General features: G+C 39.1%; 1 protein-coding gene across 1 annotated transcript; it reads left to right on the forward strand.

Annotated features, from left to right (window-relative positions):
* The first annotated feature begins 8361 nt into the window (after nt 1–8361).
* LOC113742320 (lysM domain receptor-like kinase 3) lies at nt 8362–10341 on the forward strand. Its single transcript, XM_072076897.1, has one exon. The coding sequence runs from the start codon at nt 8772–8774 to the stop codon at nt 10134–10136; it is 1365 nt and encodes a 454-aa protein (XP_071932998.1). The 5' UTR covers nt 8362–8771; the 3' UTR covers nt 10137–10341.
* Nucleotides 10342–12507: the final 2166 nt, after the last annotated feature.

Here is a 12507-nt window from a genome sequence, read left to right on the forward strand (position 1 = left end):
TAACATTAGGAAGAATAATCAAATCCTACATACGTTCTTGCGAGCAAGGATATTACTCCTCAAGAATTCATGCTAAGCAATCTCCCAGAGCAGCTCCCTCTATGCATTTTTTTTTTGTAGTTGTTCAATCTCCTGAATACCATTAGGAATTTGACCAGACAAGAAGTTGAAGGGCAGAGAAAGTCTCTGCAATTTATCAAGCAATCCCAGCTCACTTGGAATCTCACCAGACAACAGGTTCGCACTAAGATCAAGGGATTACAACTCACTAAGCATCCCTAGCTCTCGTGGAATCTCACCCTTCACTCTGTCGTCCTGTAGATGCAGCATTTCCAAAAGCTTGCAATTTCCCAATTCAGGTGGAATTTCCCCAGATAAGGAATTCTCAGCCAGAAAAAGATTTATCAACTTGGTTAGCTGACCAAAGAAGAAGGAACAGGTCCAGTTAAGCCAGAGTTGACAGCAGCAAGTTCTGTTAGGCTACTGCAATTTCCCAAACCTGGTGGAATACTTGCGCTAAATCTGTTATCAGACAAAACCAACGAGTTCATTTCTTTGCAGTTTCCGGAACCCAAAAGAATTTTGCCTACAAAGTGTTGCTACTGACGTCTAAGTATGTAAGGTGCGCAAGATTGTTCAGGCTTTCTGGCAAGGTTCCAACTGGATGGTTGTCGCTCAAGTAAATTTCTTGCAAGGTACTACAGTTTCCTATGGAAGATGGAATGGTCCCGGATAATTTGCTCCCGTGTAACCAGAAATTGACAATCTTGCTCATGTTTTGCACATTTGAAGATATGGTGCCACTAAGCTTATTGTTGTTCAAGTAAATGGATCCTATAGATGGAAGGGAACAAAGGGATTCTGGAATTGAACCATTTAGAAAGTTGCCATACAAGTTTAAGAATTGCAAATTCTTCAAGTTTCCGAGACTGAATGGTATGATTCCGGTGAAGCTGTTCAACGACAGGTCCAAGAACACCAGAAGCCTAGAGTTGCCAAGTTCTGAAGGGATTGTGCGGAAAAAGCTGTTCAAGGAGATATCAATTACTTCTAAGTGCCTCAGTGAACAAATGTTGGGTCCTAACTGACCTGAAATTCCAGAGCTGGAAAGATTCAGAGAGACCGCATGGCGACTATTGTTACCACATTTAATGCCGATCCATGAGCACGGATTGGGATCCGATGCATTCCGACTAGATTTTATAGGAGGAGGAATAACGGTCCAACGTTTTGAGAGGGATAATAGGACTGTCCCATCAGTGCCCAGAGCAGAAAGAACGTAGACTAATGCAGAGAAGTAGATAAATAGCACAAAAAGATTTAAAGAAGTCGCCATATATATGCAGAATTTGAAGGAAAACGAGCCAACCAAACCAAAAGGTTTATGCTCGCACAAGTGAGGAAGAGAATCAGAGAAATTTGCTGCAAAAGGGAAAGGAAAGATTTATTTACAGGAGGTATACGGTGACCTCAATGTGGTGCTGCAGAGGTACAGTGCTCAGGCAGCCATGCAGATTGACATGCAAGCTCAGACAACTTGGCTGCTCTTCAACGCTTTATGGCTGCTTGGTCGACGAAATAACATCAAACCAAGGAATAAATAATAAATCCTGGTTCTTTTGCCTGTTTTAATTCAACGCACTGGGGAGGAAACTCCTCTGCAAATTGATGGTTTTGAGAAGAAAACTGAGTAGGAGTACACAGAAGAATTCTGCATTATGTCCTTGTTCAATTGCTATTAAAAAACATGTACAATCAAGAGACTATGGCCATTACTAAAGCTAGTCACTGTTTGCATGGGCAACTAGGAATTAGTATAATCTTAAAGAGGCCGTGGATCAAAGTTCACTATCCTGTGGGGAATAAATAATTTGAACGCTTGTAGAAGTCTGTATGATAAATACCGAAGATCTGTATTGATTGGGGTAAGTGAGGAATCAAGGTATCTTTAAAATGTAGCTTAGTTTAAGACCAAATTTGACTAACTAATAGCACTAGGCCCCATTCTGGGTGGATAATTTGCATGGGTTTCAGTATAGTTCACATGAACATGCTTTCCACGTCTGATTTTGTACTTTCTGGTAACATCTTTCTCGTTAATTATTGTCACCTATACACCCTAACTTGCAGAATATACTTCAATCTTGTTGCATTTTTTTGTCCCTTCCCTTAGAAGCATTTGTAAATGGAAACGCTTTGGAATTCTTTATGCATCATTCGTCTTGCTCTTTCATCTGATGGGCAAGCATGCGAACGTTAATTTGATGTTTGATTCATTTGGTTCATCCTTTCGTTGGAACCAGGCACTACTGCATAATCATTGTAGCAGAAGTAAATGCAGAAATAGCAAATCAAAATCATCCAAGACACAATGGAGTGGCTCTTGTGGCTCTGCCTACCGCTTTACTTGCTCTGGAATTTCCAGTCAGTCTCTCTTGGAAGAGTCTGACTTTTCTTGATCTTAGGCATAACATGCTTGAAGGACCATTGCCTCCTTCCATCTGCGATTCCGAAAACCTGAAGTATCTTCTGTTGGCTGAAAACAAATTGAATGGTACAAATTCCTCAATGCTTGGGAAGTTTTAGCAATCGACTCAAGGTGTTGGACCTGCAAAAGATTAGCTTCCGCGGGATGATTCCAACAACATTCAGACATGATAATCAGTTGAGGATTCTTAACCTGAACGGAAATCAATTGGAAGGGCCACTGCCACGATCTTTGATCAATTGCAAAAACTTGCAAGTTCTTGATGTTGGCAATAACAAGATTTGCGATGCACCCCCTGTGTGGCTTGAAACTCTTCCAGAGCTACATGTTTTGATATTGAAATCCAACAGATTTCAAGGTCCTATAGCCACTTCTAAGACTAAACTCCCATTTCCCAAGCTGCGAATCTTCGACATATCTCACAATGAGTTCACTGGCATCCTACCGGCAGACCTTCCGAAGAACTTTAGAGCCATGACCAGCCTTGATAGCAGAAAAGAACTTGAATACATAGGAAATCGATTTTACTACGTAGATTCTGTGACTTTGGTGATGAAGGGCAAGGAAATTGAGTTTGTCAGAGTCCTCAAGCTTTTCACTGCGGTTGATTTATCTTCGAACAAGTTTCAAAGTGAGATTCCCAAGTCCATAGGAAATCTCATATCAGTCAGGGTACTCAACTTTTCCCACAAACGGGTTGCAGGGTTCCATTCCTGCAACACTAGGAGAGTTGACTGCACTTGAATCACTGGACCTTTCTTGGAAACAACTTCAAGGGGAAATTCCATGGCAGCTTACAAAACTAACCTTTCTTGCATTCTTCAACCTCTCCCAAAATCATCTTCTCGGACGCATTACTCTAGTGACTTAGCATTATGTGGATTTCCATTGAAAGATTGTGGAGAAATTGAGGCCGCACAATCACCTGCCAAGGCGGAAACATCGCAAAGAAATTGTTTTGGCATTCTTGGCTGGTTTCCTCGGGAATCAGCAGTCAGTGGACATTGCTTTGGTATGGTTGTTGGGCTATGCATTGGAGGCCTGCTATTTACTGGAAAGCCAAGGTGGTTCCTACCATCAGTTGCTAAAGACACGCATCAATGGTCAAGAAGCTGGTGAAAGAATGAAAGATGATCTTGGACTGAGAGAAAGATTTCGTTGGCATTTGGCAGTCTATGCCAATCTGTGAACGCATAACACTTGCTGGATTTGTGGCCATAAACTAGGAAAACATGATTGAACGCCAGAAGATTCAACTATTTTGGCTTTGAAGTTGCAATCATCTGATTTTATGGTGAAGTTGGTGATCATGATTCTGGACAGGAGAAACATCATCCCACAGCTCAGACATCTTGAGCTCCTATCCTCAAGGATAAGTATAGAACTTTCTATATTTTGACATTTCCAAGAATCCATTGAACAAAACAATTCTATATTCAGATAAGAAATTTTGTTTCTTTTCTCCTTCAACCTATATTCACCGTATGAAATTTGTACTTAATTTGTCGGTCTACAATGGATCATTAATTATTTCTTCCCACGGATCATATTATCACTAAAAAAGAATTACAGTAACCAACTCGAAAGATTTTCAAGTTAATGAAACTCTTTATGAGTATATACAAATTTTGTCAATCAAAGGGATGAATTTCCCAAATCATTGGCAGATTTGGTAGTAAAAATGTTCATTTCTGTGCCTTAAAACTTCCATCTTTTATAGTAACATTGCAACTATGAACTAACCTACAATAGTTGAATCAATGTAAATAACTTATAACAAAATTATAAACAACTTAAAACGCAACAATATTATTAATAGCATATAGTGAGAGTTGAAATTAGGTCTTTTACATTTTCTCAACCTTGAACACTAAATCGAAGCCTCATTCATTAACTAAATCTAAGCCTCATTCATTAACTTTAATCCCAATTTACTACAGTAATCCTGTGGACGGGCTTCCCTCGGAAGAATGTAAACTGAATGCCCAAATTTTTGGTGCACTTTATATTTTGGCCGATTGAGGAGTACAAGATTTTCCCTTTGCTGAAAATTGAATGGTTTATGATCCGTTTTGAACTCGGAACGTGTCTTTGACTTTTGGCTTTAGTGTCAGGTGCACTCTTCCTGCAATTGTCACTGCAATCTTGTACCACGTATCTTGCTTCTGATCAAGAAGCAATAACCTAAATTATGCCAACACAATTATTTGACTTAAAATCCCTATCTTAAAATAGTGATAAAATTGATGTCAAAAGAAACCTAACTTGCAATATTGCCTGCCACGAGGATTCTGATTTAGACAAGACAAGTCAATAGGATTAGCTGTTTCTGAGAGTTTTTTTGAAAAATTTTACTGTAACAGAGTTCTTAAAGTATATTTAGGGATATTTTTAGAAAATATTTTGGAATATTTAAGAGTAGTAGAATTTTTAAAATATTTTTTGGGATATTTTTTGAATATTAAAAAAAATTTAGACTACCTTTTAGAGTAACTTTTAAAGTACTTTTTAAAAATGTTTATAGTATTTGAAAAATTAGTTTTTGAGAAACTAATGGATCCAAACACACAGATGTTTGATAAACTAGTGAATCCAAACTAGTGTTTTGCATGTATCTAGATACAAAGATGACATATAGGCAGCGAATTTTTCTAGTCAGTTTATTATCTTTTGTCTTGGGGATGGTATTTGGCTGGTGATGCAAAACAATTGTAGATTGGTTGAATAATAATAATGATATTATATTTCTAAAAAATTACTAGGTGTAGCCTACAAAATCTCAGAATTTATTCAGTATGACGTGAACATGATCTGGTTGGCAGCATATAATCTAAATATATCCACCCTCCAAAATAGAAAATAGAAAAGAAAACATAAATAAAAGGGCCGTACAATAAGGATGCAAAAGGAAAATACATGGTAATATAGCATGTGTTCGTAGTGGGATTAGTTGGAGGTCAATTCTGATAACATTAGAATAGTCTGATTCAATTTATTAACAAACAAACAACAGAAAAGGTGGATTAGATGATTAAATCACTCAAGAGGTAATAAAACTGAGTGTGTAAGATAGTTTGAAAAAATTTCATAAAATAGGATGATAACACTACTCCTATTGGTAATTAATGCAATTTATCAGAGATCTTCATGTAATTTTCTTAAGGAAAAAAAAAAAAAGCCATTGACAAATGTATTTATAATATGACGTTTGTTTTTTCCTTTTCTAAATAATAGGCTATCCAAACAAACTTGCAATTTCGTTTTGAAATTTCTGCTGTCCATAATAGATACATGGCGAATTGCAGATGACATATAACAATGGTTGAAATGCGGAAAATTTTTTGAACGTGCAACTTTCAATTGTTGAACTGCATATAGCTTGAATACATTTTGGCAGGATGAAAACTGGTCAAGTTAGACTACTGTTTCTTTCTCATACTACTACTAATGTGCAAATCGAAGGCAATGATCCGATCTTTGAATTGACTCGAAGATGCGTAGTTTTTATCTGCCAATAAACAAGTAATGGTACAGCGGAGCGGATAATGTCAGGATAATGGCGTTCAACAGTTACATACAATTTTTAAATAATATTAAAGAATACTATATTTGTCACCTACATTATTTTGAAGCTCAAACGACACTAAAGTATGTTATGAACATGATGGTACTGCTTAATGACAGTAGTATTTTTAGGATAGGACAAAAATCTCAGTGACCATTAAACTATTACTCAAATCAATTTTTGACTATCAAACAATTTTTCGTCACAAATTGATCATTAAACTAACTAATCAGCACACCCGTGGCCATTTCATGGATTTTGGCTCTTAATCTACAACATAATTAGAATGCATAAGGGTATTTTTGTTCACTACTAAATGTTAATTATATTGGATGAATTTTGGAGTTGTGAAAATACATACATTTAATTCCGTTTATGTGGAAAGAGGAAGGGGGTATAGCTGTTGCCATCAAGAAAACTAAAATGAGCTTTTTTTGTTGGAAATTGACGGAGCAAGGGAATATGGCCGAGTTAATGGTGGATAAAAGTAGCCCTGGCCGTTTTGATTATTTTGTAGATTAAGAATCGACGATTGTGCTGATTAATTAGTTTAGCAGCCAATTTGTGATAAAAAATTATTTGACGATCAAAAATCAACGCGAGCGATAGTTTAATAATCGCTAAGTTCTTTTACCGTAAAGAATGTTTGTCACCTATAAGTATATTAGTGGTTTGAAGCAAACGACAGTAAAGTAGATTATGGATTTGATGGCTGTTGCTTAAAGTCTACATTTCTATAAGTCTTAATAATATCCTAATGGTGTATTGATTGTGAATATTCTTAATGCCCCCGCAGACCGCCATCCCAGGACTGCCTCATGCAGTTCCTGTCCTGCTTCGAACGCTTTAAAAAAAAAAAAAAAATTTTAGCATACCAAATAATTGTTCTTTAATTGGATTCCAACAAAAAAAAAAAACAATTCGAAAGGACAGGCCGGCTGAAAATTGTCATCTTTTGAATTCTAGTTGGGACACTATATCTGATTAGACGCATATTAAGATTAGTTTATAGCCTACCAGTACCACACAACTCATATGACCGACAAGAGATTAGTTTACAAAAAATTTGTTATAGAAACTGATTATGAGAATCAACAAAAAAAACTAAAAAACTAGTCTTCATGTGATTATAGATTTTAGTTTTTTTTTTTACCATTAAAAAAGTCTATAACCAGGATACAAAAACAATCGAGAAAGTTATAAAAATTGATTACCTAAAATGAAACCTGCAACTGCAAAGCACAGGGCCAGAAGCCGTCAAATTAACAAATGTACTCCTAATAGAAGGGCTGCGGTACAAAGGCAAGCAGACAAAACTCAAGAGTCAGTCATACTGCATAGGAGAAAAGCTGGCTACCAAAAACAAAGGAGAGAGAGAGAGAGAGTCCAACAAAAGGATACATCCAAATCCATTTACGAAAGTTTACAAGGTCCAGAACATCTTAGATGGTTAATAAGCAAATTATTTCTTCTTCACTCCCGAGTCCCGTCTTCATCAATTGTCCACATACATTTGTATTTCTCTGTTTCTTCTTCTTTTTACTGTACCTCACTTTCCAGCCGTCATAATAGTAGTAATAATTTTCTTCCAACGCCCAACCTGACAAGTGACAGCCACCGGTGCTTCTACCGCGGCCACAACATTCCCACCTCCATCCATCCTTCTTTATTGTTAGGCCGAGTTTTGGAGTTTGGAGGAGAAAGCTTAAAGGAGAGTATGAAAGAAGAGGAAAGATAATTAGGTTCGTTTATATTGCTATTTTTTGAAACTTTTATAGATAATGTACAGTAATAATTTGATATATATATATAAGAAAAGAAATTGATTGAAAAATATTTTCATAAAAGGTGAAAAAATTTTAAAAAAAAATAACTTTCCAAACAAACAAGATGAAACTAAAAAAAAAAAAAAAGGATCATCACTATCATGATTTAGTATTAAATATCCATTCGGTGATTATATATGTGTAAACTTGACATTAGAAAAACTGTGGCCTTGATTGCAATGCTGTTATTTTCTAAAATTTATTTTTTATTTTTTGTGAACATATTTTTAAATTATATTTTTTTACTTTATATACATCAAATTATTACAGTATATTTTTCTATAAAAATTTTAAAAAATTACAATTCAAATATATTCTAAATCACTTACAAGTTCTTGAACTAAAGGTCACTTACGGCCAATATTCGACCACCTTCATGTAGACAATAAGATTCAAATACACTTACTATTATCTCTTTATTTACAAAATGTATTGCTCCCTTCTTACCAATCTACGTAACCGTCTCTCTCCAAATCATTTTATCCAAAGTAAGTCGGCCCGTGAGGTTGTTCCTTCGAGGCAATCGAGTTGGAGAGCTGTAAAGGAAAGTCTGCCCCGACGCTTTTGCACTTCTCCAGCCTCATCAAAGTACAGCAGACCAAACCAAACCACCTTTTCCATTTTCAATAATCACAAAAAAATCATCAGCATCATTTGACTTGAAACATTTTAATTACAGCGTAAATACTCTTTCTCTACCCTTTAAAGCTTTAAACCCCAACCTCAAAAAAACCTCACGCCGGAAGTCTACGCCTCCATCAAATGACTCAAATCCCTCCTTTTCCAATTCAGCTTCTTCTTCCTTTTTCTAAACAATCCCATTCCCATTCCCAGCTTAAAAGCTTAGAAAATAAAGGAAATAAAAACCACCTTCTTTCCTCGTCATCGTCGCATGTGTAGATCCAAAATGGCAACCGATGCCTCCGAACCCATCCCAACTACGCCACCCCATCCCACCCCACGTCCGGTCAGGACCAAACCCAGAACCTCCCCTCAAGCAACACAATCTCCCCGCCGCCCCTCCCCAAATTCTCCATTCGCTAAACTTCCTTCCTCCGGTCCCTCCACCAGCGGCACCTTTCATTCAGGTTCTGCCCCGGCCACCGGCTCCGGTTCTGATTTTCGACTAAATTCGTCGGTTGGCACAACCTCCGCTTCAAGCCGTACGTCCCTCTCCAGCCTCCATCTCTCCCTCCCGGAACACGCCCATATTTATGATTTCTCCGAAATCCGTTCCGCCACCAACAATTTTCTCGCCAAACGCTACTCCACTTCCTCCTCCTCCTCCCAGTCCTGGCGCTGCGAGCTCAACGGAAAGGACGTCATTATTTTTCAACGGAAAATCCATCAGACAATCCACGAATCTGAGCTGAGATCCAAATTATCGGTAATTTGTAAAAGCCATCATAAATGCTTAATCAAGCTCCTCGGAGCTTCCATTTCAAACGATCACATTTACTTAGTTTATGAATTTATCAGCGGCTCGAATCTTTCTACTTGTCTCCGAAATCCTAGAAACCCTGATTTCACCGTTCTTTCCACCTGGATGTCGCGAATGCAAATCGCCACGGATTTAGCTAACGGCTTGAATTATATCCACACCGCAGCCGGATTCAGCATAAGTTTGGTCCACAAGTACGTGAAGAGCAGCGGAATTATTATCACTGAGCCTTCCTTGAATGCCCGAATTTGCCATTTCGGAGCCGCCGAGCTATGCTCCGAGACGGAGAGACATGAAAGAGGTGAGATAACGGAAGAGGAGTTGCCGGAGCTGCCGAGGTCGGGGAGTAGGGGTAGGCAATTTGAAGGAGTGAGAGGATACATGTCGCCGGAGTTTAAGTCCACCGGCTTGGCGACGCAGAAGTCTGACGTGTACGCTTTTGGAGTGGTGATTCTGGAGCTTTTGTCCGGGGAGGAGCCGCTGAAGTATAAATATGATAAAGCGAGTGGAGATTATAGGAAGATTTCAATAATCGATTCAGCGACGGAGGCGGTGGAAACTGGCGGAGAGGGTAATGAAACGGTGGAGGGAAGGCTGAGACGGTGGGTGGATAAGCGGTTGAAGGATTCGTTCCCGGTGGAGGTGGCGGAGAAGTTAATCCGTCTGGTGTTGGAATGCGCACACGTGGATCCGAATAAGAGACCCGATATGCGACGGGTCGCGGGAAAAATATCCAAGCTTTATTTGGACTCGAAAATGTGGTCGGACCGGGTTAGACTTCCGACTGATTTCTCGGTGTCATTAGCGCCTCGGTGATTGATTCATTTGGTAATTAGCTTTTTTATTTTCTTTTTCTTTTTTCACTTTTTTTTTTTTTTTTTTGGATATGGGTTTAGAAATTATTTTTCCCTGATGCTTCTGCTACTACTTTTGGTGAAGAGGTAAATATCATTTGTTACATTTGTAAACGCTGATTAATGAGAGTTAGCCAATTCATATGGCTATGTAATTGATTGAGTAAGTGACAACTCCATGCAAAATTTGCCTTGTTTATATTATTGTAATTTTCTGAAGAAAAAGTTTCACCTTTTTTGTGAATATATTTTCTAATCATATTTTTGTTTTACATGTAACAAATTGTTACAGTATGGGCCTGTTTGGAAGTGAGTTTTTTGATCAAGTTTTTTACCTACTAATTTTTTAACAACTTTTGCTACATGAACCCCAAAAAACTTCTCAAAACTTTTTACCTACACACTTCAAAAATACACAAAAAAACTTTCCCTTCAAACTTTTTTTCTTTTTTCTCCCTCACCCAACCTACCACATCCTCCGCCACTGGCCACCACCTCCACCACCACTTCTGATGCCGGTTACTATTCCAGCAGCCAATTTCGGCCATATACAAAGTTTTTTTTTTCTTTCCCTCCCCCCTTCCCTCTTCCCCTCTGCCTCCCCTGCGCCCTTCCCCCTCCCCTTTTTAGGCGATTTTTAAATCCTTCATTTTAAAACACAAAAAATAAACATGGAATCCCAAGAACCGAACAAGCAAAATCATAGCCCAGAAAAAGCAAAAAAAGGGGAAAAAAAGTCCAGAATGTAGGAATTTGACATCAAATTCAAAGTGATGGTTTCCTTATTCAACTGGATGCAGAAGAGCAAATCCTCCGTGACGAAGCGTTCCAAGTTCCGTAAATTCCTCGATGCTTTTTGCCAGAAACTGGGGGATTATTTCAGTGCCGTCCGCGGGGTGGTGGGAGGAGGGTGTCGCATTGAGAAAAGGCCAGGGGGTGGCAGGGGAGGGGGTCGCGTAGGGGAGGTGGCGGGAGAAGATGGGGAAAGGGCAGGGGAGTGGCGGGGGAAGGTGGTCGCGCTGGCAGAGGAAAGGGCAGGGGGGTGGCGGGAGAAGCTAGGGAAAAAGCAGGGGGTGGGGGGAGGAGGGGGGAAAAGGCAAGGGGGTGCCGGGGGGACGGGGTCATGCTGGCAGAGGAAAGGGCAGGGGATGGCGGGGAGAAAGGGCAGGGGGGTGGCGGGAGGAGGGGATTGCTGTGGCAGAGGGAGAAGGAGCACAGGGGGTGGCGGGGGGGAGGGATCACGATGGCAGAGGGGGAAGGGGGTTACGGTGGCAGAGGGGGAAGGGGCACAGGAGGTGGCGGGGGGGAGGGGGTCACGGCGGTAAAGGGAAGGTGGCGGGAGGAGAAGGGGAAAGGGAGGAGAGGGGTGGCGGGTGTGAGTGCTGCTGGGAGGTAACGGGGAGGAAAGAAAGAAGAAGAAGAAGAAGAAGAAGAAGAAGAAGAGAGGAAAGAAAAGAAAAAGGAAAGAAAGAAAAGAAAAAGAAAGAGAAAGAGAAAAAGAAAGAAAAAAAAAAGAAAAGGAAAAAAAAAGTTTTTCACTCTACAAAAACTTCTACAAAATTTTTTTAAAAACTTCTACAATGTACTACAGTAAAGTTTTAGACAAACTCCCAAAAAACTCAGGTTCCAAACAAGCCGTATATTTTTTCATAAAAATTTTAAAATATAACCATCCAAACGAATTCATAATTTCCGTGACCACTAAGATTAAATTAAAAAAAAATTAGCTTTACGTATGCAATCCCTGATAAAAAAAACAAATGAGAAGCATTTTTGTACTCCTACCTGTTAGCACAGTTGAATTGGTAAAGATAAAATAATTTGGACATCAAACGGTTCAGAGGATCAACTTAAAAAATTTGGACATCTTTGACATGTGATTAATTCAACATTTTTTCTCCCCAACATTTAGATTTAACAAGACGATGATAGTTCGTGTCATGGACAGCCGCAAAAGAACGAGTTGGGTCGGGTTGATGGCTTGAAAACTCCATCCTTTTTGGAGTCTCATAAATACTTGGTCCAAACTCCAAAGTTCAAACTCAAAAGTTAGGATAAGGTCGGAAAATGTTACAGCTGCGGGCGGGTTTAAGGATCCTTATAGTATTTGACTAAAGAAAATGGTCGCAGAGAAATGGACACATTAAAAAAACAAATTAGTGTTGGTCATCATGCCTCCTCTCAGTCAAGTCAAACCGAACGGCCGCATTACCCAAGAGGGAGCTGTGCAGTTTCTATGTCAACTTGAGCTCGAATGCCAGTCCTAAAATTATCCCAAGCTCAGCGCACGGATGAGAGGAGATTATTGGTCAAAGACCTACCGGTTGCTGGAT

This window comes from Coffea arabica, chromosome 1c (genome assembly GCF_036785885.1).
Source record: "Coffea arabica cultivar ET-39 chromosome 1c, Coffea Arabica ET-39 HiFi, whole genome shotgun sequence".
Lineage (NCBI taxonomy): Eukaryota > Viridiplantae > Streptophyta > Magnoliopsida > Gentianales > Rubiaceae > Coffea > Coffea arabica.

Bases quoted from the DNA above. Each gene is read 5' to 3' on its own strand.
- LOC113742320 (XM_072076897.1), top strand. From the start codon at position 8,772: ATGTGTAGATCCAAAATGGCAACCGATGCCTCCGAACCCATCCCAACT.